This window comes from Capsicum annuum, chromosome 9, assembly GCF_002878395.1.
Source record: "Capsicum annuum cultivar UCD-10X-F1 chromosome 9, UCD10Xv1.1, whole genome shotgun sequence".
In the NCBI taxonomy this organism is placed as follows: Eukaryota; Viridiplantae; Streptophyta; class Magnoliopsida; order Solanales; family Solanaceae; genus Capsicum; species Capsicum annuum.
The window spans coordinates 10882232-10910026 of NC_061119.1; the positions used below are offsets into that span (position 1 = coordinate 10882232).

The 27795-nt window shown below is 35.6% G+C and overlaps 1 protein-coding gene across 1 annotated transcript; it reads left to right on the plus strand.

Moving 5' to 3' along the window:
- The first annotated feature begins 14241 nt into the window (after positions 1-14241).
- On the plus strand, positions 14242-18611 carry LOC107843042 (putative disease resistance protein At1g50180). The gene is made up of 3 exons (XM_016687178.2): positions 14242-14629; positions 15590-18210; positions 18373-18611. The coding sequence occupies exon 2, from the start codon at positions 15590-15592 to the stop codon at positions 17471-17473; it is 1884 nt and encodes a 627-aa protein (XP_016542664.2). The 5' UTR covers positions 14242-14629; the 3' UTR covers positions 17474-18210; positions 18373-18611.
- The last annotated feature ends 9184 nt before the right edge of the window (positions 18612-27795 follow it).

A 27795-nucleotide genomic window follows, 5' to 3' on the forward strand; every position in this document is an offset into this window, starting at 1 on the left:
ACCTAAACCTCTCTGAAAAAACCTCCAAAACTGTGAAGAAAATTGCGTACCTCGGTTAGATATGATGGATACAGGTGCCCCATGCATTTGGACTATTTCCTTAATGTACAGCTTGGCATAGTCATCTCCCAAATAGTTAGTTCTAACAAGCAGAAAATGACCAGACTTAGTCAGCCGGTCCACAATTACCCAAATGGAATCATATTGGTTTTGGGAAATCGAAAGTCCCGTAATGAAATCTATATTGATCATCTCCCACTTCTACAGGGGTAAAGTTATCTCTTGGGAAGTACCACTAGGCCTCATATGCTCTACCTTAACCCGTTGGCAGTTCAAACACTTGTCAACAAAGTTAGCCACGTCACGCTTCATATTGTTCCACTAATAAATGGTTTTTAGATCATGGTACATCTTTGTAGAGCCTGGGTGAACAACATACCTCAAAGTGTGAGCTTCGTCAAGGATTCTCTTTCTCAGATGATCTATATCTAGCACACACAATCTACCCTAATATCTCAAAATATCATCACCACCAACTTTAAAGGACATCACCTTCTGTTGATCTACATCTTTCTTGATCTGCATCAAGATAGGATCTTCGATCTTCTTCTCTTTAACTTCAGTACAAAAGGATGATTTAGCTATCTTATGAATTACCACCCCTCCATCTTCAGAATCTAAGAGTCGCACTCCAAGATTTACAAGTCTGTGAATATCCTTCACCATTTCTCTCTTCCCTTCCTCCACATGAGAAAGATTACCCATAGACAACCTGTTGAGGGTATCGGCTACAACATTCGCCTTATCCAAATGATAGTGCAAGCTCATGTCATAATCCTTTAGCAATTCCATCCAACGCCTTTGCCTGAGGTTCAATTCTTTCTACGAGAAAACATACTGTAAACTCTTATGGTCAGTGAAAATATCAACATGCACCCAATAAAGATAATGCCGGCAGATTCAAAGTGCAAACCCCACAATCGCTAACTCCAAATCATGAGTGGGGTAATTCTGCTCGTACACCTTCAAATGCCTAGATGCATAAGCTACCACCTTATCATGCTGCATAATTACACACCCAAGTCCCACGCGGGATGTATCACAGTACACAACAAACCCCTCTGTACCTTTCAGAAGATTCAAAATAGGTACAGTAGTCAATTTGTCTTTCAACTTCTCAAATTTATTCTCACAAGACCACACAAACTTCACCTTTTTCTGAGTCAATTTAGTAAGTAGAGCAGCTATGGAATAAAAGCTCTCTACGAATCTTCTGTAATACCCTTCCAAACCTAAGAAGCTCCAAATGTCGGTTGGAGTCATGGGCCTAGGCCATTTTCTTACTGCCTCAACCTTTTAGGGATCAACCTTAATTCCCTTACTAGACACAATGTGTCCAAGAAAGCAATAGCATTAAGATAGAATTCACACTTGGAAAATTTTGCATATAACTTATGATCTCTGAGAGTTTGAAGAATAATTCGAAGGTGATTGGTATGGTCCTCCTCACTCTTAGAATAAACCAAGATGTCATCAATGAATTCTATGACAAACAGATCCAGAAACTGACGGAAGACCCTATTTATTAGATCTATGAAAGTTGCAGGGGCGTTATTCAACTCAAAAGACATGACTAAGAATTCATAATGACCGTATCTAGTTTGGGAAGCTATTTTGGGAATATCTGAATCCCTAACCTTCAACTGATGATATCTCGAACGAAGGTATATCTTTGAAAAAGATTTAGCACCCTGAAGTTGATAAAAAGATCATCAATCCTAGAAAGAGGATATTTGTTTTTAATCGTGACCTTATTCAACTAGCGGTAATCTATGCACATACGAAGGGAACTATCTTTCTTTTGCACGAAGAGTACAGGTGAGACCAGGGAGAAACCCTAGGATGGATAAAACCTTTGCCTAGAAGATCTGCTAGCTACTCTTTCAACTCTTTTAACTCTGCTGGAGCCATTCTATATGGCGGAATAGAGATGGGACGGGTATCTGGAAATAAATAAATTCCAAAATCTATCTTCCTATCAGGTGGTATTCCTGGGAGATCATCTTGAAAGACTTCTGGAAACTCATTTACCATAGGGATAGATGGAAAGGAAAGACTTTCAATATTAAAATATTTGACCCAGATAAGATGGTATAAATACCCTTTTGAGATAAGTTTACGGGCTCTGAGATAAGATATAAAGTTTTCTCTAGGTGCTAAAGAATGCCCCTCCCATTCAAAGGCTGGTTCATTTGGAAAAGAAAAAGTGACTCTTCGGGTCCTACAATTAAGTGTGTCATAACATGAATGGAGCCAGTCCATTCCTAAGATGGAATCAAAGTCAACCATCTCAAGTTCTATGAGGTCTGCCACAGTATCCCAGCTACAAAAAGTCACAACACAATCCCTATACACCCTTCTAGCTACAATAAAATCTCTCATCGGAGTGGAAACAGAGAAAGGTTTAGCAATAACATCGGGCTCAAACCCAAAACCAATAGCCACATAAGGGGTCACATAGGATAAGGTAGACCCAAGATCTAGTAACATATAAGCATCAAGAGAAAAGATTTGCAACGTACCGGTAACTACATCTGGTGAGGCCTCTGCCTCCTAACAGTTTGACAAAGCATACAGCCGGTTGTGATTGCTCCCGGCAGCTGAAGTGGGGCGTTTTTGAGGTAGTGATGTGGAAAAATTTACTTGAGACTTGGCTCCCCCAACATTACCTCCAGTAGCAGGGCAATCTCTCTGAAGGTGACCCACTTAGATGCGGGAATAACAATGTCTCCTCTCAAAGTAACACTTTCTAGGATGATTTCTCCCGTAGACACTACAATGGGGAAAAGATTTGGCGGGTTGCATCACGCTACCCTGTGAATGGGTGTCCTGTATCCTCCCTTTACTATTAGCCTGATGATTAAAGAACAGCTGATCACGTGGAGGTATAGGCGCAGGGGCGCTGGTTGCAGGCTGAGCATTTCCCTAATTCTTTTTCTTCTGCCACCTGTTTCCCTAATTTTCACTAGCGGCTGACTGTGACTCTGGTATGATGTTTTGGCTCTCTTTGCCTTTCTATCCTTCTCCCTAGATTCGGCAATCTTATTCTCTTATCCTCAACTTATTGTAGGTGGACTGATAGTCTGGCAAAGTCCATGTCCCTATTCAGCATCGCCCCCTGATATTCAAGCGCTAAATCATCTGAAAGTCCATATACAAATTTCCATATTCAGGCTCTCATATTACTAGTCATCTCTGGTGCATAACGGGTTAGTTGGTTGAACTTTAGAGTGTACTCCTGGACACTCATCTTTCCTTGCTTCAAGTTCATGAATTCTTCTACTTTGGCTTCTCTCAGCTCTAGAGGGAAGAACAGGTCAAGGAAGGCCTCTACGAACTCGACCCAAACTGTGGGCTCGGTACTCTCACCTTTTGCATTCTTCCACTCATTATACCATTGGTTTGCTACATCCTTAAGCTGGTATGCTGCTAACTCAACCCCTTTCACCTGGTCCACATGTATCATTCTGAAAAACTTCTCCATTTTGTCCATAAACTATTGTGGATCCTCTTCTACCTTAGTGCTAGAAAATTTAGGCGGGTTCATTCTCATGAACTGACCTACCCTAGTAGCCTCAAAAGTAATAGATGCAAACCCAGTATCCTCCGATATCTGGGTCTATGCGGCTACCAGCTGTGCAAGCATGTGAATGGACTTTCTGAATTCTGCATTAGATATATCCCTCTGAGAAGACTAAGGATGGTTAACATTTATTCTTAGAGATCGAGGAGGACTGGTCGGGACTAGAGGTACTCCCTAAGTAGGAACAGGTTTTGGGGTGTGTGCTATGTTATGGGTCCGCATCCCATGGGTGGGGCGGACTTCATCATCCTAAGTATTCTGATTATTAGAGTAACGATGAGACATGGCTGCTTTCTAAAACACAGGAGATCATTAATTAGAGGACAGATTAGACTCCAAAGCATGAACTAAACCACAAAGAAGGAAAACATTCCTAAACGCCTAATAGTCTCCTACTTATAAGTGTGGCGCGCTGCACACCAATAAATAAGACTCTACCTGATGCGATTTTGTAGACACCCTGGGACCATGACCAGTGCTCCGATACCAAGTTTATCATGACCCAAACTAAGGCCCTGGTCATGACGAGCATCCCAAACTATGAAGACCCGAACACCCTTCTAACTAGTAATTATATACACCATTCATACACAAATAAGGAAATATGGAAAATACAGTGAAATGGAATCATGGTCATAAATCTGATATAAATTCAATAATAGAAATGACAATTCAAAATCTTCTAACAACCTCTGGAAAACCGTCTGTGAAATCTCTACTACATGATCAATAACAAATATCCAAAAACTAGGACAAAGCCCCTAGCAGACCAAAACAAAGAAATGATAACTGATTGACACCAAACTAGGCCTTTGTTAATGTGAACAAAGTGTGGCCGATTGTTGTTGGTATTGTTGTTGCGGGTTCAATACTTGAATGTGTGATATGTTGTTGGTTCAAGTTTTGAACGTGTATTATGGAATTTAAGCTTGGGAAGTTGTTGTTGTTGTTTCGGAGGTCCAACTTGAACCTTAGAACTTCAAGACTCAAAGTTTGTGTTCTTGGTGTTCTTCACATTCTCCATTTATTATTGACAAAGAAAGTGGTTATTGATCTTAGAAGTTGAAGAAAAAGAGTTTGTATTGTTTTAGTCTTGCAAGACATAGATCCAAGTTTCAAGGTGTAGTACTTGTGACTCAAAGACTTGTCCTACATACTAAAGACTTTACATCACTTCTCTCAACCACTTTCCCATGAAACAAGGGTCCATGTTTTAAGTAAAAGTACTATAAAAGTCAAGTCTTGAAATGAGAAACTTGAAAAAAAGGCTCCAAGACTTATTCTTCCCTCCTTAAAACAAATTTCACCAATCCAAATTAAAATTGGTCAAGACTTGGACTTTGGAAAATAAAAATTATAGAAACTGCAACCAATATGTGGCTGTCACATCATCAAGTTACTGTTCACGCATTAAATTTTGGCTTAAATTTTAGATTTTCTTAGTTTCTTTTTATTGTTCTGTAGTTTCATTTGTTGGTTCCAATACTAATTGGCAAACTAGTGCTCATCTACTAGATTGTTAGTTAGTCTTTGTGTTTATTCATTCGTGTTTAGCATTTGTTGTGTGCTTTTTTTCTCTTTTGTGAATTCGTTGTGTCTTGTTGGTTCAAGTCCGTAAATAATTTTTCTTTTGAGTCAACTCAAAAGAAAATCTATTTCGGGCAAAGATGGACTCATCCCTCAATCACTCACGAAGTACAAGCCGACTTTCAACACTTGTGAAACCAAGTGTGAGGTAAAACCGAGAGTGAGAGTGTGGTGAGGTATTTTGAACTAACAAGTTTGTTTTGCTGTTTGTTGTTGTCCTTTGCTTTAGGTACCATGGCTTTCACTAACCTCTATGCCACATGTGATCGCATCAATGATGATATTGAAGAAATGAAATGGCACGTGAAAAGGCTACGCCAATTGTTACCTAAACTTATCCCACAAAATCCAACTTTCCTTGTCCAAACACCTTGTGCCGAGAGCTTCTCGAAGGAAGAGGTGAGCTACCCCGACCCACACCAAGGTAAAGAGGAGATTGAAACATCTTTGGTACTTGATAGTGAACTTATAGAGAGTGAAGCACTTGCTAGTTCCAAATCTATCCGTGAGATAGATCATACTCTCTTTAGGTTTAATGTTTTATTTGAAAATGATATAAACACTTCTAATAAACCTAGTGGTGAAAATGATGGTATAGCTTTCCATGAAGGCTATAGCCGATATGCTAACCCACTATAGTGTGACAATATTCCTCCTAAAGATGGAAATCTCTTCTTAGAAGATGATAGTACTCTTATGGGTAAGAAATGTGTAGTCTTAGAAATGAGTACTCTTGGTAGTACTCTTGGTGTTCATGATGATCAATTTACTCTTAAATTTAGTTCACTACTTGAGCATGTGAATGAAGTGCTTAAAATTTCACAAGTTAGTGATGGTGTCTATAGAATTGATCTTGATAATGTGCATGACTCTTTGAACATCTTGTGTGGTAAAAGCATTGCGATTAGTTTTGTTCATAGAGATCATGTGTACGAAAATATTTTTGTGTGCGAATGTGGGAGTAACATTCTAGGGGAAGGAAGGGCTAGCCTTGGCTTAGGCCCTTAGCTAATTCTTCCATTTGATCCTGGTACCATCTTAGAGTGGGAAATGATGACTCTCGGCCTATTTTCTTTTTGTCTTGATACTTGTCCGAGCCATTTCCTTTGTAGCAATTGCACTAATCTTTTCATGATTAAAACAAAGGACCCGTGGCTATACTTTAAATTTTTCCCGCCTCGACATGGCATGTTGATGTGTTATTTTTGTGTTATTTTTGCTAACCCTAACCCCTCATATCATGAGGATGTATGCTTGTTTGTCTTCTCTTGGTTTGCAAGGTACGGATTCAAGGTCGAATCCTTTTCAAGAATCTGTCCAAGGAAGTGCACAAGTAAAGTGTGAAAGAGGCCTAAATGCACTAAAAACAGCCCCTAAGTTACACTTGATGGGCACCTCACCCTTGAAGGGTTATGTGATCATTTTGTATTCTATTTTGTAATAAACTATATGTAAAACCTCTTAGGGTTTTTAGTATTAGATGTTTATTGATATTGAAAGTTGTAAGAAGAACATTTCTCTCTTGTGAGAAAGGTTGAAACATTGTAACTAGGATTTCCAACTTGAGTGTGGAATCATTCATGTTGGATTCATGCTTGGAACGTTGGGTGCTAGAGGAGGTTGAGGTCTCTCTTGTGCTCACCGAAGAGATAGGTATTTGTAGTGTGTAGTGCTAAGAGTCCAAGAGTGGAATAGGCTCTTGGGTTCTTAAGATTATTCCTTCACTTTCTCTATCTATCTATCTTTACATTTCTTGTACTCTTTGTTATTGTTCTAGTCAAAAACTGTATGTTGTTGTTTCCATTGTGTTATTGTTCATCTTGTTAACTTGATACTCTCTTTGTTAGTTTAGGGTGGCTGTTTTGCTGTCAAATACACCATTGTTATCTCGTATTATTATTGTTGTAGTGAATCCGAGAGTGGTCTCCAAAAAGGTCCTTGGATCCTTAAGATTAGTGGACTGATTTGGAGTGTGTTTTCGTGCTACCGTTGTCTTTCTCGTATCAATAAGTTGGTTGGACCAACTAATGTTGGGATTTGATCCCTCAAAATTTGAAAAGTATAAAAGGTGAATAAGGGATCATTCACCTATCATGTGATATGTTCAAAAGATGCATCAATAAGATGATCACATGTACATTTACTGTCAACCTGCAGTTTGAAATTCATAAAGTTACTTGCTCAATATAACTTGAGTTAAGAGCATAATTTTCAAATTGTATGATCAAGACAATTCATCTTGATGATGATGGTTTGGCGTTGAATGCCTTCGATAAATAGCTGAATCATTACTAATGAAAACAAAGCTTCATGTGTTGGTTTGAAATATGATATATTATACAAAAGTACTTGTATGCATCAAACCAATAAATTATGATTAATTTCCCTAAAAGTTGGTTCTGAGTCAGGAATCACACGTTGTCCATCTAATATTTTTGATGTGCGGTATACACTTAATGAATGTACCATGATACATAAAGATGGATTCCTCAAAAAAGATAGAGGATGTACATTAATTTCCCTAATATAAGGGGGGAATTATAAGCAGCTATGAAATATGTTAGGAATTATCACCAGATTCTCATTCAAAAGATAATTCAAGTCAAAGGCCGAAAGCATCACATATTTAAGCTGCAAGTGCTTCTATTTAGTGTCCCTAAAGGACAAAGTCTATGCATACATGAAGCGTGGTAAATCAATCGGTTTCAAATAAAATAATCTTTGAAAATAATAAGGAGCAAACAATCATAATAAGAAGGCAATGTGCTCTTGAAGAGCCTACGACATAACACTTCATGAAACCTTATGAGAGGTTCAGGTACTTGAAAATAATGAAGTGATGAGATCTCAAAATGTTATGCTGCATTGTGAATCGATATGAAATGATATATCATTAATATCATTGATACAATATTGACGCAATATTGTGAGAGATTACGAGGATTCAAATTCTAAGTTTATTTCAGCATGATGACATAGAAACATTTATCAAGTGACAGAAAAGATGCATCTTGGTAAGCATAAAACTTATTTGATTTGCAGTCCAGACTCTTGAAGATGTCGCACATGATATGTTGAATATTGTCACTTAACCAAATTTATATGAAACTTTTTAAGGATTCAAAATGTTTAAAGCATATAAAAATTTCTAGAAAACTTATTTATAATCCTTATATTGTATGAGCTTATAGCTTGAAAATTATTGAAACTCTTAGAGAGTTTTCAAAAGCAATAGATTGTTTACTGATATGAGAAATATATCGAATTAAATTAATTATGAAGTACCATATCTTAGTGAAATTGGTGCACTTATGTGTCTTGCAAATACTACAAGGCGATATAGCCTTTTCGGTTAATTTGTTAGCAAGATATAATTCTGCTTATCAAACATATGATCTTATTTTATTCTAAAAATTGCACTACCAATCTTGTTAGTTATACTGGTGCTGGGTATTTACTTAACCCGCATAAATCTCAGTCTTAAACATGCAATGCGTTCACATGTATGGATACTGTCAAATCTTGGAGACATACAAAGAAGTCTATCATAGTCACCTTATCAAACCATGTTGAGATAATAGTTATTCATGAACCAAATAGAGAATGTGTATGGTTGAGGTCCATGATGCATCTTATTCGAGAAAAATGTGGTTTGAAATGTGATAACGTACCCACAATTTTGCACAGAGATAATGCAACATGCATAGCACATCTTAATGGAGGATTCATAAAAGGAGATAAAATGAAGTACATTTCATGTTCTTCTATACACATGAGATACAAAAAAAATGGTGATAGTAACGTGCAATAAATTCATTCAAGTGACAATGTGGCTGATTTATTCACCAAGTTTCTTTCAACTACAACTTTCAAAAAGATGGTGCACAAGATCGGGATGCAAAAGTTCAAAGATTTTCTTGTTAGGGAGAGTTAATATGCATTGTACTCTTTTTTCCTTATGAGGTTTTGTTCCACTGATTTTTCCTTGTAAGGTTTCTTATGAGGCAGACGAAATCCATATCATTAGAGATGTGTACTCTTTTTTCTTCACTAGATTTTTTTCTACTGAATTTTTTCTAGTAAGGTTTTAATGAGGCACATTGTCTAACAATTAGACATTCATGGAGGAGTGTTATAAATATATTACCATATATAGTGAATGTCTATTTCACCGTACATAGTGAATGTCTATTTATGGAAAAGTTAGAAACCCCAAGGTTAGTTTTTCCCTATAAAGAAAGGGGGTTTTCTTTCATTGTAATTTAGTCCTTAAAACCTCTCAAGAATTCCTCATGAGAAATAAAGTAATCACTCTCTCTTCTCTCTATTCTTCTTCTTTGCTTTATATTTATAACATAATGAATAATCTTTATTTTGTTAAGGCCTCACTTTGGAGTTTCACTTTAGGTCACCAACTATATTGAGCCGCCCCTAATTACACGTTATTTCCATTCTTTTTAAAATTATATAAAATTCTAGATTTTGAAGTTCTAAAAATATTAATGGTGGTCGGATATATCACTTTATGATACATAACTAATCAATCAAATTCTTTCGTATCAGTAACACAAATCTCATTCCGATACATAAGTCTTATGTATCAATAACGCAAAAAAAAAAAAATTGATACATATTTTTTTTCATATTCTTTTAACTAGATACATCATGCTTATTTATTTGTATACAAAAATCAATTTCTTGGTATCAGTAACACAAATCTTATTCTCATAAATAATACTTATGTATCAGTAACACAAAAAAGAATTTTGATAGATATTTTTCAGCAAGATACATTATTTTTAATGGTGAACTCCGACCATTAACCACCCAAACTACCACTACAACCGACATCACCACTACCGTGATTCCAGATCCAGTGAGTTCGACCATCAAAACACCATCAACAACTGGCTCACAGCATCACCAATGCTCAATGATGACGAAATTTCAATGTTCCAAACAAACTCCGATGAAGCTCCAATGAGAATAACCAGTAACTTTACCGTCGCTGCCAAAACCAGCGAAAATCGGTCAGCAACATCCAGATTTGGAGGTATGGGAATTAATGGGGTGTTAATATGAATGGGTATGTTTATTGATTCAAAATTATAAAAATGAGTGTGTGTTTGAGGGAGGAAAAGAATGTTGTTTGTCGTATCAACTGACTAAAATGAGGAAAAGAAATTGATTGAATGAAGATAATAATGGAGGAAATCGATGGAGATGATTGTTGGTTGATGGAGGAACGAGTGTGTGTTAATATGTATCCGAATGTTTTTGAGAGAGAGTGTTAAAAGAAATTGTAATTATTTTATAGATTGAAATTATAAGTAATAATAATAAATTAATGTTTGGTATTATGTAATTTCTCCTTTAATTAAATTCACAAAAGAATAGGTGAACTGAAAAGTAAATGGACGATTTGTTCTATACAATAATGATACAATTTCTATACATATCATGTACAAGAAAATATATTCTATACAACAATTATATAGTTCTATACACATTTTATACAATCTTTAGCTGCAATAATTATTTAGATACATGTTTTATATAATAATTATATAGTTTCTATACACATTTTATGCATATACATAATTTATACAACAATGATACAGTTCTATACACATTCTCTATATATGTGTATTATATAACTATTATACAGTTTCTACGCACATTCTATATAGTATATACCATATTGATACAATTTCTATATGACTTTGATACAATCCTTATACCATGTTGATACAGTTCTTGTACCATATTGATACTCATACCATATTGATACAACTCATAAACCATATTGATATAATCCTGGCTAACCATTTTTAAAATTACTTTGGATCGACTGAAACGCCATATCCAATAGCCCAAATAAGGGCCATTTGTTTTAAATGGCCGAAGCGAAACCCAAAAAAAACAACCTTTTAAGAAATGAACCGAAATGGCTCAAGAAGGAGAGGGGGGAGGGGGGAGCAATCCAATAACTATTAAATGATAATAATTTAATCGATTAACTATAATTTGGAAAATTAGTCAATGCAGGCCATTTATTTTAAAAATGACCGGTGAGTGTCCTTTTCCCTTTTTATTACTTCATTCCCTAAACAACATAAAGACACACATCTTATAACTTATACATAATTTATACAATAATGATATAATTTCTATACATATTATATACGAAAAAATATATTCTATGCAATAATTATATAGTTTTACACCCATTTTATACAATCCTTAGCTGCAATAATTATTTAGATACATGTTTTATATATTAGTTATACAGTTTTGATACACATTTTATATATATATATATATTTTATAAAACAATGATACAGTTTCTATACACATTGTATATATGTGTGTTATACAACTATTATACAGTTTCTACACACATTCTATATAGTATGCCACATTGATACAATTTTTGTACAATATTAATACACTTCTTATACCATATTGATACAACCCATACACCATATTAATATAATCTCCACTGGTCATTTTTGAAATTACTTTGGTCCGATTGACAACTCCATTTCCAATAGTTCAAACATGGATCATTTATTTTTAGATGGATGAAACGAAACTAAAAAAAATAAAACTAAAAATTACAAAAATACACAACTTATGTTTCCAATATTACAAAAAATTTCAACTCCCAAAACATATTACAAAAATTTCAACATATACACAGAATGTTATGTATATGTCGGCTATATTATGTATATTAATAGGGAGAGAGAGTAAAGTAATTAAAAAAGTGGGAGAGAGTGTAATTACTTCTAAAAGGGTTGATATTTATGTTATTTATACAAATAAAAATGAAGGGCAAAATTCAGAAATAGCATATTTATCCCCTTAATTATGAGTTTCATAGCAACAGTTTCATTATTACATAATATAGCAAGTTGTATTTTTATTTTTGCAAACTGTTGCTACAAAAATATAAATACATATGATTTTTACTGCCCTTATGATTGATATGTATTTTGTATTCTTGCAAACTGTTGCTACAAAAATACAAATATATATGTTATAAAATGTAATTTGACAAAAGTGTTGTTATTTTTTGTAATTTAATACTTAAGTATGCTACTTTATTTATTTTTTTCAAAAATGAACAACCTTTTAAAAAGTGGACCGAAATGGCCCAAGAAGGAAGGAGAAGACTAAAGTAGTCCGATGACTATTAAATGGTAATAAGTTGACCGATTGTCAATAATTTGATAAATTGATCGAAAGCTGCACATTTGTGTGTTTTAAAAATGACCACTGGGTATCGTTTTTCCTTTTTTTAATGAGTGGCTACAAGTAATTTTAACTGTATTTCCATCAACCAACCAGGAGATAATTTCACATATAATTTTGAATAACATTAACATAACCATCAATTCAACATACAATTTTTATTAATGTAACGTAAAATAAAAGTATCTGTTCAACCAATTAGTTTTCAAAATTTCAGTTCAACAAGTATATACAGATTACATAAAGTTCAACACAAATTAATTATGATTTAATTTTATATATTACTTTTTAAATTTCTCAATTTGTTACTTTTAATTTTACTATTTTGCAAGCTCACGGTTATCCTTGAAAATTTCATTGTACTTGGCCGTCAGATCTGTGTTGCTTCTTCGTTGTGTTTTGGTTCATCATTCAACTGTTTACCTCATAAAATCCAATATGAGATATTCGACCCTGAGCTTTAGGAGGGGTGTGAAGAATCCAAAATCTGCTCTTTAACGAATAAATGATCTCTTTAATATGACTTGGACAATTTTCACCTCTGAAACTGATTTTTAAGATTGAATTTGATCCAAGATTTATACACTGTCAGAAGTTGAAGCCATGAAAAAGAAAAAAAAAAAAAAAAAAGTGCACAACAAAACTTTTGAGTTTATCGATTTTGAATTCTAAAAAATGTAGTTTATTTGGTTTTTGATAAATTATGCAGGGTCTGCTGACCGCACCTATAAATAAGTTTTTCATTGGAATATAATAGACATGTAAATGTTAAGGTTTTTATCCTAATTTTCTTACTATATTTAAATTTTATATTTTTTTAGAAGGAAAATAAAAATTACCATAATTATTTTTACTTTTTCTGAAAGAAAAAATATAATTCTTTTCATATTGGCTAAGCTCTTTCTTGGAGGAAAAGTTTTGCACATCTATAAATAGAGACTCCATTCTCATACCATAACACAATAGTATTTACAATGTAGTCTTTAAAGAGAGATTTCCTCTCTCATTAGATTTTATGTTTTTTATATTAGGTTTTATATGTAGGCCAATTGACCAAATAATATAATAATATTAAGTCTTTTAGTATTGTTTTATGTGTCTTCTGAATTGTCACCATAATGATTTGCAACTAACAGTTTCCTGATGACGCCCTCTCGATTTCTAATCCAAAGTAAAGATAAGCAATTTCAATTGAAATATTTGTGAGAGACATTGATTAAAAAAATAATAATCATACATTCAGAAATAAAAGAGCTATCTTAAATGCTACTTCTCATGTGGTTTAGTTGAATCCTCAGGATAATGATGCTATTATTAAAGTTTACACGTGAGAAACTTCAACTATCTTCATGAAATATTTTTAGTACGGCCTTTTAACACAATATAAATTATTGGTGATCTTGATTATCTACAGTTGCAAATTCTTGTTATTTATACCAAGATTTCATGTTAAACTTTAATTTTAATGTATGTAAAGAAAGATTATACGCCGACAAATTTTATTTTAAGAATTAAATGCATTTAACCATTAAAATTTTCAACTTTTAATTCAATTGCCATTTTTCATTTTAAATTTTCAACTAATCCCTTAATTCTTAAAAATAAATTAGGATTGGAGCAAAAAGCCAAACCGACCAGGCAACCACACTTGTACTTGTTTAATAGAGTAATTAAATAGAGAAAGACTAGTGTTTATTAATAAAAAAAGATTACTTTGGACAGTTTCCTAACATTTGATTTTATGTTCTCCTTTATAATTTTTTTAGAATGCCTTAGAGGCTACTCGATTAATTTAATGAGATAACTGTTACATCTCACTAGCAATATATATCAGATACCAGTTAACTATCCACTAAGGCTATGTGTGACAATAACTATTCATCAAGTCAAGGGCAGATGGAAATAAATCACTAATAGATTTGAACTTGAAACTTCATGAATATCTACTTAGTCCATTGACCACTAGACCACGCCCTCAACGATTAGATTCTATGATTTCTAACATTCTCTTTCCATTTTCTGTTTGATAAGAGAAACAGTTGAAAAGAGAACAGCAACAAAGTGCAGAAGCAGTTTCGGATTTTGCAGGCTTTTTTTGTATTTGATCGACAGTAGCTTATAACTGTTTCTTTCCCAAGTCAGGTAAATATGGCAAAATTTCCCTTTCCTTCTCTTCTTTACTTTTGTTTTATCCCTTCGATAATGCCGCACTAGCTAAATAGGTGTAAGATAAAAGCTCATTTCTATATTCCGAAATGGCATAATACATAAACATGCTCTTTAACTTAACATCAAATCACATCTATGACCTCCAACTTTGAATGTGCGCAAGTACATCCTTAAATTTGCATAAAGTAAGTAACACACGTCCTATGTGGCATAATACACGTAGGACAAGAATTGGCCACTTAAGATGCCACATAGAACATATGTGTCTACTTGTTCAACGTTATACAAGTAAGTGCCTACTTGTACACACCCAAAGTTGGAGGTCATAAAGGTTATTTGATACCAAGTTAAAGGGAATGTTTATGTATCCTTCTGAAATAGTTCGTCAATTCATTGCTTTATTTGACGAGTCAATGTTCCTGCAGATCAATGTGAAAATCAGAATTCCGAATCCACATCTTTTGGAAAGGCTTAAAACTCTTATAGTACTCTGTCTCTTTCTTCACGCATATTTGATTTAAGCATAATATATAGATAAACATGTTAACTTGGCCTTAACTGCCAACTAAACACTCCAACTTCCAAAAGGCACATCTAGACACCTTAACATGGTTTAAGTTGGCCTAGTTGCATCCCGTTAAAGGCATTTTCAAAGTTAATGTGTTCGTGATAGACACCTGTGTCAAGTTGAAGTGTCAAGATGGTCACAATGAAAGTCGGGGTGTTCAACTGCTATGGGAGGTCAAGTTAGTGTGTATGTGAAGTGAAGAGAAATGCAGTTTCATTTTCGAGTTTGCCTTCTTCTCTTGTTGTTGTAACTTAATTTAAAGAAAACTTCATCTTAGGTAAGCATTTGATTAGGCTTAGAGCTCTTTATTAATCAAGCTCGTGCTTTTCCTGTTCTCTAAATTGATGTTTCGTTCGATCTTCCAGATGGCTTATGCTGCTGTGATTTCTCTCAAACGAACGTTGGAGCAACTCGTGCAGAGAAAACCACATTGGATAAAAGACGAAACAAGAAAAATGGTGGACTTTATCCTTGATAGTCTTGAATATTTTCATTACTTTCTTGAATGCACTAGCAAGAGAAGGCATCGCTGCGGAAAGGTTGAAGAGTTGGAGAGAGAGATTAGAACTGCAGTTGATGAAGCAGAGGATGTGATAGAACTACAGATTTATAAGATGAAAGAACCGGTAAAAAGAAAGGCAACAAAGCTATTGTGCCAAACCTTGTCTGAACTTGTAGAGAAGATTGATACTGTGAAGAGGAACGTCGCGATGGGAAATGATTCTGATACAAATAAAGTTGAAGGCAATGAGGATCTGCGAGCGGATGATTCCTTGCCTTTTCATCCATCAAGATATGTTGGGAAACTGATTCCAGAAAGTATTATTGTGGATCTTGAAGATGACCTCACGAAGATCATTAGAAGACTTAAAGGGCCAACATCTACTCGAGAAGTTATCCCCATTTTGGGGATGGGAGGGATAGGCAAAACGACTCTTGCTAGAAAGGCATATGATGATCCTGAAATTAGACATCGTTTTGACATCCGTGTTTGGGTGACAGTATCTCAAGAATATCAAACTAGAGATATGTTGTTGGATGTTCTTTGTTGTATTTCTCAGCTAACACGTGAGATTGAGAAAGAGAGTGATGACCGGTTGATGGACATGATACGCAAAAAGTTAATGAATAAAAGGTATCTTGTAGTCATGGATGATATTTGGAGTAGCGATGCCTGGGATCTTATGACAAGAACTTTTCCAGAAAACAACAACGGGAGTCGAATAATTTTGACTAGTAGGCTTAAAGATATGTCTACACATGCTGACCCTGACAGCATTCCTCATGAGATAAGCCTCTTGAATTTAGACGAAAGTTGGAAGTTACTTCACGATAATCTGTTTGGGTTACAACAAGTATGCCCTCCTGAACTAGAGTATATTGGGAAGCAAGTATCACAAAAATGTGGAGGACTACCTTTAGCTCTTTTAGTGGTTGCGGGGCATCTCTCCAAAATTGCTAGAACAACGGAGAGTTGGAAAGATGTTGCCAAAAGTGTGAATGAAGTTGTTACTAATGAATCAGATATATGTCTAGGAGTGCTTGCTATGAGTTACGGTTACTTACCTAATCGCCTTAGACCGGAAGATAAAGAGGTTGACATTAAGAGATTGATAAACTTATGGGATTCAGAAGGTTTTATATCGGAAGAAGTGGGAAGGAAATGTTTTGAGGAGCTTGTTAGCAGGAATCTGATAATGGTTAGAAAGAGGCGATCAAATGGCGAGGCAAAAACATGTTCTGACCATGATCTGGTTCGCGAGTTGATCTTAAGAGAAGCTAAGAAAGAGAGGTTCTTGCAGGTTTCTAGATATCCTTCAGCAAATAAGGTCCGCGTTCATCTGCTTAATTATTATGGTAATTCTATGAAAGAGAAGTTCATGAAGTTTAGTAGAACAAAGAATGCTACCAATCCTTCAGCAAAGAAGCTTCATGTTCATCGCCACAGTTGCCATTCATATTTTTATGACCTTGATTGTGTGGAGTCACCATACATGCGAACTATGCACTTCTTCCATGGATTCAGTCGAGTTTCTGATTTGCAGAGCTTCAAGCTGCTAAGGGTGTTGGCTATATTTCATTTTTCATTTCAGAAGTTTCCAATTGAGATAACAAAATTAGTACATCTCAGATACCTGCAATTCAACTGTCATTCTCCGAACTTTATAATCTACAAACCTTCATTTTTTGTCACCGAAGGTACCTTCATGATAAACCTCAAACTATACCTGCGACAATTTGGCGAATGAAACATTTAAGGCTTCTTCATGTGACCGGAGATGATCTCCACCCGAGCTACTTTTCTTTCCCTATTCCGTCAAGAGAAGTAATTATATCTGGTTTCAAGCTAGAACATCTTGAGGCACTTTCATGTATATGTCTATCTAGCTGTACTTCCGAATTGTTTTCTGCTATTCCGAATCTTAAGAAGCTGAAAATCCATGAGGAAGATTTGACAATATACGAGGGAGAGAAGATGTCTCAGCGCCTAAATAGCCTTTCCTGTTTGAAACAACTCGATACATTGAAATTCAGGTGCAAACGAATATACATTCCCCGCATCCCAAGTAAGTACATTTGGCCTACATCTCTGAAGAGGTTGACTTTACAATATACCTATTTACCGTGGGAAGACATGGAAAATATCAGAATGTTGCCAAACCTCGAAGTTCTTAAAATTAAAGAGAATGGATTTGATGGTGATGTATGGAGATTAAACGATGAAGAGAATTTCAATCAACTAAAGTTCCTTCATATGGAGAGCATAGTTCTGAAGCACTGGGAAGTTTGTAGTGTTAACTTTCCAAATCTGGAAGGCTTAGTTCTGAAAAGATGCTACCGTCTAGAGGAAGTCCCTAAAGACTTCGGGGAAATTTATACGTTAGAGTCAATAGAGTTGCATGAGTGCAGTATTTCTGCTGCAAATTCAAGAAGAGCAAGAGAGCATGGGGAATGACTGCCTTAGTGTCATCATTGATAATTGTCGGTAAGACTAAACCGTCACATTATTGGTCGCTAAATCTTCTGTATTAATTTGATGTGCTGCATTCCATCTTTTCACATTGCCTTATGATATATATATTTACAAACAAAGCGGTGATGATAGTTTAAACATTTACTGATCAAGATGAGTTCCTTCTCCTTGTAGGTTTTGATGTTAAGTTCAAGAAGATGGTCATGCTAGTTAAGAGAAAATGATGTGCCAAGGTAGATAGGTAAAGAGAATTATGTGTATATACTGTGTGTCTAATACCCTTGATTTCGTCGTATGTTTACTTTTTCATATTTGGGTAAAGTTCTTAGTTATGCCATTGCCTGTAAACTCTGAAGATGGAGGGAGATCAGTTGTAACTTGTTCATGAGCAAATGAAAGTTTCTTTTCTGTTACTTTGACTAAAGGTGACTGACTAGATGGTTTGTTATGATGGAGTATCTCAAGATGTTATTTTTTCAGCAATTCTGCGGACGTTGGATGCTGTGTGCAACGGACTGCACTTTTAATTTGAGTGAATGTTAGATGCTTCTGCACTTTTTCTGCAGTCTTGAAGAGTGAAAGTTCTATATCATATAGTCTAATTTATTCAGTATACTTTAATATTACTGAATTAGCAAAAATGCAATAGATATAGTAATTTTATCTGTCGGAAACATCTTCTCTACATCGCAAAGGCAGGAGTAACGTCTATTGGGACCAAGACCCCCCGTACCGCCAATCCCCCCTCAAACCAAGACCACATCACTTGTGACCTCCCCGTACCGCCACTACCAACCAGTGGGACACGCCGCTTGACCATCACTTGTCAAGAAGACTTTCGACACGAGGCATCAACTGTAGATCTCAACTACTAGGTCACTTCAAATGATCTGCCAAACATCTTGTGCCCCCGTTATCACCCAACGGGACACGCCGCCTGACCACCACTCACCAAGAAGACTTTCGACATAACGCACCACCTGCAAATCTCCAGTCTTGTCGTTACACCGGGAACTTCTCACCAACCGCAACCTCCCCGTACTGCCACTACAAACTAGTGGACACGCCGCTTGACCATCACTTGTCAAGAAGACTTTCGACACAAGGCATCAACCGTAGATCTCCAACTACTAGGAGACTTCACAAGATCTGTCAAACATCTTGTACCGCCACTATCAAATAGTGGGACAAGCCGCTTGACCAACACTTGTCAAAAGACTTTCGAAACAAGGCACCACCTGCAGATATCCAGTCTTGTTATCACACTGGGAACTTTTCACAAAACGCAGTCCATTACTCCGACACACCCAAACCTAGGATTTGATACCACTTGTTGGAAAAAATGGGTAAATTTTCCCACTACAACAGAACAACTGGCTTTGATACCAATTGTTGGGACCGCGTGTAACTTCACCGTTGAATTTTGCTACCTCGTACTTTACTCCGAACATTTTATTTTTACCGAGTATAGTACTACCAACCGCAAATATCATTTTCGTGAATGAGCAAAACCTATGCTCTGATTCCAGTTGTGGGGAATAAATTCCTCCACAATAATAATATTGCAGTAATAAAAAACAATAAATAGGACAACAATAATACGGTTGATAAGAACAAGAACAATAAGATCAATAATGATACCAAGATATTTAAGTAGAAACCCTTCTAAATAAGGGAAAAAAATCACAGACCAAGAGAAGCAACTGATATTATTATAGTAAGGAATTTTTTACACCATAGTCACAAATACTATACTTAAAATGACTACTACACACTCAAAAGAAATAACTCTCTTTTGGCTCCCACCTTATAAAAATACCTTGTAAGGAATTTTACACCGTAATCACAAATAAAATACTCAAAGTGACTACTAAATACTCAAAAGAAATAACCCTCTTTTGACTCCCACCTTACTAAAATACCTAGTAAGAAATTTTACACCGTAGTCACAAACAGACTACCACCTTACTAAAAATATTGCTCACTCTAATTTTTCCTTCACAGACTATATTTTTGTCCCAATCTGTGGAATACCTCACCGCTCTCCATTGTTTTTCTCTCTGTGTTTTGGTGTTATGTGTTTAGTTTTTTGGTGTTGGTCCATGGAGCTAATGAGCTCCTTTTATAGCAGAGAAATGTTGGTTCAAGATGCCATGGATGACATCTTACAATTGTCAATTTTGAAAGAAAGGTGCAGCACCCAATTTTTAACTTTCACAATTTCAGCCAAATTGAAAAGTTCAAAAAATGCAGTGTTTGTTAAAATGGGGTTGGACCACACAAACCTCCCCCTCCAGGACCATGAATCAGAGGGAGGTATCTCCGTCGTCTTAGAGAGAGCTCATGCTGACAAGTTCTTTGCACAACTCGAACTTGTCTTTGGGCACAACCTTTGTTAGCATAATCATCAGGTTACTCCCCCTATCGCCAGTCTCCAAGACATCAGATGAATAGGAACCTAGAGACTTTCGTCTCATTTCTTTATTAAGAACACTGCTCTTGGCAAAATCCATAGATATCACGCCATCGGGAGCAGAATTTAATAATGAAGTTCTAAATGTTTCCCATGAGTCTGGTAGGGAACCGAGTAGAAGCAAGCCTTGAATTTCTTCATCAAACTTAATACCCATAGCAAATAACTGGTTCATAATCCCCTGAAAATTATTCAGGTGATCTGTCATTGGAGAACCATCATGGTATTTTAACCCCAACATTTGTTTTATCAAGAACATCTTATTATTTTTGGTCTTTCGAGCATATAAACTTTCAAGATGATCCCATAGGGATCGAGCATGTGTCTCTCCAGAAATATAGTTCAACATATTATCATCAACCCACTGTCTGATAAAACTACAAACCTGTCTGCGCAACAGGTTCCACTCTCCATCGATTTTGTTTTCAGGTTTTGCAGTGTAAAAGACTGGCTGATAAAAATTCTTTTCATAGAGCGAATCTTCTATTTTTCCCTTCCAAATGGCATAATTAACACCATTTAAGGTAACCATTCTACTTGTGTTGGCTTTCATTATTTACCAAAAAAAAATACAGATATTGCAAATCGTGGCTCTGATATCAGTTTGTTGGGACCGCGTGTAACTCCGCACTAGTATGATATTGTCCGCTTTGGGCCAAACCCTCACGGATTTATTTTTGGGCACCTCCCAAAAGGTCTCATACTAGTGGAGTTGAGTGACACTTTAAATATTGGACATGTTCCCTCTATTTTTTCGATGTGGGATTGTGTTTGCTTCTCAACAACGTCTACGTAAATCTTACCTCCCCAGACCCTATTTGCATTTGTGAAAAAACATTGTATACGTTGATGTTCATTTTGCAATAGATGAAGGAATTTTGAAATCGAAACACATACTGCTTGCTAGAGGGAAAATCGTAACACACTATAAAAAGAGATTAGCATCCAGGCCTATATTGATTAAAACATATCTTAAACTCATAGTCAACTAAGGAAATTCTAAGGTATACATTCAACAAAGGACAAAAGTAAATAGTGCACTGCGTTCGGAGAAGCTAAAAGTACACTTTAGAAGGTGTTTTACCTCACGCAAGGTAGGGATAACGTCTGTATGCACCCTACCTTCCCCATTCTCGACTTTTGTCAGATCACACCGGCATGTTGTTGTAGTATTTCACTAGAGATCAACTTGCATATGCTCAAAACATAAAGGGATGGCAAGAGAAGTCTGATAAATTTGCAAATTCTTGGTGATCTACCTAAAATGGTTTTTTGGAAGGGATCAATGTATCACAATATTAGACCAAAAACTATTTTCACTATGTGGTTGCAAGTGTTGAAAATATAAAAATGTGCTCTTTCTAACAAGTTTTAACATGATACGATGGTCACACACTTCAATATGGTATCGTAACACGCACAGGTTCTGCATTTGAATTTCAAAAAAGAATTTCCGCGTGTTTGACTCATGAAAAAGAATCAAACCTCCATGTTGTGTATGTGGTGCATTTAGTTTTTTTTTTCTGTAATTTTTTTTTGGTAAAAAATGTGAATACCATTAAACTAACAAGAAATACCTATAATTACAAACTAAGAGCACCCTTCCTTCCACCACATGTGGTAAGTATCAGGTCTCCTAACTGGAAAATCTACACACACAATCTTTGATGAGAACTTCTACTCCTAACAGCTTTACGAGCTAGTTTGAACATGTCTATTCTGGCCACCACTTTAGCTTTAATCCTTGCAACAACATCACTAGGATTACTATTAATTTTTTTAAACAACCTTCAAATTCTAGCATGCCAAGCATAACACACCATTCCACTAATTAAAGCAGCAGCAATGTCCTTCATAAACTTTTTCCAATGTCTTTTCTTCACAACTTCTAACTGATTCCTACAATAGGTAACTTAATTCCTGCCCACTGTATCACTGCATCTCTTACTTCACAGAACCAACTACATGTGACAAACAAACGGTGGTGGTTTCAAGATCTTGTTTATCACACAAACAACACACATCATCATCAACATGAATATTCATGTGGATCAACCATTTTTTTATTAATAACCTGTTGTGCACAGCTAACTAGAGAATGAATCTCTGCCTGGGTTTGATATTGCATTCCAAATTAGATCAACTATGCCCACATTCACTTGATTTTCGAACATGGCTTGATAGTTCTTTGTAATAAAATATTGCCCTCCTGTAGTGAGTATATATCTATCTTGCACATACCAGCTTCTCATACCTTTTTTGAGGGACATCAACTTTCTCCAATACTAGCTACTATCCTGTGGAGCTTTATGGGTCCATATATTGAGATCATCCTTTATGTATATACCATGCACCCATTTCACCCATAAGTAGTCTTCTTTTTGCACTATTTGCCATAATAACTTACAACTAAAGCCATATTCTACTTACCACACTCCTTGATATTTAAATCACCACACTTCGAAGGAACACAGACTTTATTCCAAGCAATTAAAGGTACTTTACTATTCCCTTTAATATTTTCCCACAAGAACTCTCTACATTTGCTATCTATTTCTTTTAGCATATTTGAGGCAAGATAATTATTGAGCCCCAAATACTGAATGTGTAATGAAAACAATACTGCAAGGACTACTTGCAATCTTCCTGCATATGATAGTCTCATTGCATAAGTAGTTCTTATCTTTTGCACTATTTTTCTATTAACAGGAGGCAATCTAGCTTTAACCATTTCTTAGAGGAAAGGGGTAATCCAAGGTATTTTATAGGAAGAGTACTTTGTGAGAAATCAGTCAGGGGTATTAGTTGAGTTTTAACATTATCCTTCATGACAGCTAAGAAGATATTAGACTTATCTATGTTTGCAATCAGCCTTGTAACTGCATTAAAATGAGCTAAGGCTTCTTTGATTTTAATGATTGGCCCTTCTTCTCCCTTGTAGAACACCATCAGATCATCTGCAAAGATGAGATGTGTGAGCTACAAGGTTTTGCACATAGGATAAATACTGAATGTTGGCAGCAAACTCATATACTTTAAAATTCTGAAAAAGGTACTCCATAACTAAGACAAACAGTAGATGTGAGATAGGATCACCTTGTCTAATTCCTCTTTTGCCTTTAAAAAAATCATGTACTTCACCATTTACCTTTACACTAAACTTTTCTATGGTAACACACAACATAATCCAGTGTACAAACTTCTCTGGAAATCCATATCCCTTTAGTGCTTCCTCTAGGAACTCCCAATCAATCGTATCATTAGTCTTCCTAAGATCTATCTTCATTAAGCATCTAGGAGATGTTTTCCTGCTATAATGTCTAAGTAGATCATGACATATCAACACATTATATATCATTGATCTTTCCTGGACAAAAGGTGTATGGTTGTTCTGTTGGGTTCTAGTTCATGAATGGAAAATGGAGGGAGCAAATGGAGGGAAGAATTAAGATGACACTCAAAAATTGGAAAGTGTACTAAAAATGAAGTCTACTAATTCCCCCACATTGGTGGGAGAAGAAAACTTTCAAGTGTTTATATTAAGAAACACTTACTCCACATGGTAAGTTAGGCAACAACCGAGAGGTTCCTCGCGTTGTCGTCGTTTGCTCAGATTTGGATTTGAAAAATGGTCGATCGATAAGATCTATTTTTTGGATAAAATTTATTTAGTCCGAAAAACCAATTGAAAAATGCAACCAGTTTGTTTGTAGTTTTTGATCCACCATTAACATGTATGCTTCTGCATACAGAAACGTAGGCTACGGCTGGTTGAAGAGACACAACTCTTCGATGAAAAGACACATTGATTCGGGAAAAGAGGTATTTTTTAGATGGTTGTGACTGTCCAGCAAAAAAAAACACTATTTTGATGAACAGACATGACTGTTCTAGAGGACACATCTTTTCGAATGAACCATTACCTCTTTTCAAAAGAGGCATTTAATGGCTATATAAACCTGCATTTATCCACAGGTTTTGGTATAAAATTTTTCGGCATTAAAAATTTCTTACTTTCTGAAATACTCTGTATGATCATCTAATCATTGAGTGAGTTCCAAGAGAATCCGATCGTTTGAGGTACCGCTACAGTCAGATTGTTAGGCCATTTTATCCTAGGAGGAAAATTTCGCAACCTCGGATACTTGAGGGAAATTATTTTCTTAAGGACACTTCGTGTATTTCATCTAAATTTCTGAAAAAACATACTTCTTTGAAAGGTCTTTTTGATCTTGTGTTGAGGGTGTTAAATAACTTCATAAGTGTTCTTATTTATACTTGAACTTGTGTTGAAGTTGTTGTACCTAAATACAGATTCTTATAACCGAAATAACATATTCACCACTAAATATTCCACAACACCTTTTAGCCTACTGTCGATGAGCTTGATTTTATTTACCTTTTAAATCAGAATTTAAAGATTCATTTTGCCTTTTGATTTTATTTACCTTTTAAATCATAATTTAAAGATTCATTTTGCCTTTTGGTATCATGAAAATGTTGAGCAATCAAATCACATATCAACTTATCGATGTAGCTGAAAGTATACAACTAACAATAACAAGATATTTCATGGTTTTTGTCAATTAGAAGCTTCGTGGCAATATATTGTTTTCATATTCTATGAAAACAAAAATTTATGTATAAAACCTGGGGGTTTGGGCTGTAGGAGACAAAAGAGTTTTAAAATGAGGTGTAGGTGATACAAGTCTTAATTATTAGGTGGGGGTGACAATTACTTTATTATGGTTTAAGAAAGTTGAGGAAGTTTGAAAATAACCCACAAGTTTTTAAATTTACACTTTGATTCAAATGTTATCCTATATAACGGAAAATAAAGGGAAAAAAGGCGTCTTTCTCTCTCTTCTCACCCATTGTTGTTTTCTCTCTCAACAATTTTTGTTGTTCATTGTTGTTGCTGCTTCATTCATCATCTTCTGCTTCATTATCATCATCTTCTACTTCATTATCATCTTCATCTTGTTCTTGTTGACCATTTGTTGTTGTTGTTAGTACCGCTACTGTTGTTATTTGACCAATTTCTTAGGTCAAATTTTGTTTCGAACATCACTTTCCACTTTGGCATTATTTCATAGGAGACGTTGGTAAGTCAAATTATGATTTTTAGTTGAATTTTTCATCTGGGTAACTGCTATTGTGTTGTTTTTTTCTAACAATGGATAGAACCCAATCATGAATCCAACATAAGATCCGTTTGTTTAAACAGATAAATCATCTGTTGCAACAGATGAGATATCTGTTTCAACGAAAGACTGATATGTTGGATTCATGTTTAAATAGACGGGTCATCTGTAGCAACATTTGACACATCTATTTCAATAGATTAGTTACCTGTTGCAACAGAACTTGAACATAATTCCAACATTTGTTACAACAGATTGCTAACCTGTTGCAACAGGTAAGTCATCTGTCACAACAGGTTAAGTATCTGTTGCAACTGTCGCTCATCTGTTGGAATCAGCTTCAAAGGTGATTTAGTTGTAACATCAATCCTAGCAAGCGCTTCATCTGTTGCAACCGATATTCAGGAGTATAACATGAATCCCAACAGGTAAGAATCTATTGCGACTGATCACTTACCTGTTGCAATAGATAACACATCTATTGGGATTCATTCACAAGACTATGAAATCACTATCAACTTTTTTTAGCAAATGACTTTATTTAGGTACCACTAATGGAGGGATCAATAACAATAGGGGTGGATTGTCATGGTCAATAGGTCAAGAAAAGCAATCGATATGTATGGCATTGGAAGGAGGGTGAAATACTAGAGACGATAGCTATGACAGTCCAAAGTGATGTTTCGTATGATGATTTTATGAACTTAATCATCATCTTTTGAGGACTAAATTGTCAACCGAAAGAATTCGCCATCAACTACATGCACAGCTCCTTTGAAAATCACAGGGTATTTCCTTTTAAGATAACCGATCATGTTTGGTTGCGTACTTATCTAAGTGATTCAACCAAGCCGGTGTTAAGGGTGTACATAGTTGAAAAGATGAGAGAGAATAAGAACCAAAACGTAGAAGAAGAAGAAGAAGAAGAAGAAAAAACTTATTTGATGATAGGTTGGATGATCTAGACATGAATATTCCAGATGATGATCAAACACCTACACTCGTTGATGTGACCAATAAAATGTGCGGTTCTTCTCAATTGAAATAATCTGGAAATCTTCAAGACGACGAGACCGGCTTTTTTATTGGAATGTCATTCAAGTACAAGAATGAAATATCTAACACTTTGTTTATTTCTTGCTTGAAAAAAGATTTCAGAATAAAGAAGGTGATTAATTTGAGCAGTGTCTTTTGCTTCAAATGTGCTAATTCGAACTGCAAGTGGTGGTTGAGAGCGGCGAAGTACGCAAGTTCTGACAGATTCATCATTCATAAACATGAAAAGCATCACACATGTGGTTCGGAGCACATCTCGGGCCAAAATCCTCACGCCATAACAAAGGTCCTCGTTGAATATTTCAGGAGTAGTTTCCCCGATGGCAAAGGCCCTTCAACAAGGCTTATGGTCTATCAACTCCTTATGAATTTGGGTTACCTGGTCAGCTATTGGAAGGTATATATAGCCATGGGGATTGCCAAGGACCTGGTTAGGGGCACACTCGAGCATGGGTATGAATTCTTGGATGCTTACCGTTACATGATTGAGTTCACAAATCCCGAAAGTAAGACGACATTGCATCTGGATAAAAACGGAAGGTTCAAGTACTTTTTTATATCCTATGGTGCTTGAATTCAAGGTTTCCAACTTTTGAGAAAAGGCATAGCCGTCGACGGTACCTTCTTGAGGAGCAAGTATAATGGAGTTCTGCTAGCGGCGGTGGCACAGGATATGGAGAATCACATCTTTCCTGTCTCTTTTTGTGTAGCGGACAAGGAATGTGATGCCTCTTATGGATTTTTTTGAACAACTATGACGCTGCGTTAAAGATACCGAAGAGTGGTGTTTTTTATTGGATAGGCATCCAAGTATTCCAAAGATGGGTTCAGTTTTCTTCACTTCATCTTACTTTGGTTGTTGTATTTGGCATCTTGGAGAGAACATTTGAAACAACTATCACATCGAAAGGGTCGTCACCCTTT

Coding starts and splice junctions, on each gene's coding strand:
- LOC107843042 (XM_016687178.2), top strand. CDS start 15,590: ATGGCTTATGCTGCTGTGATTTCTCTCAAACGAACGTTGGAGCAACTC.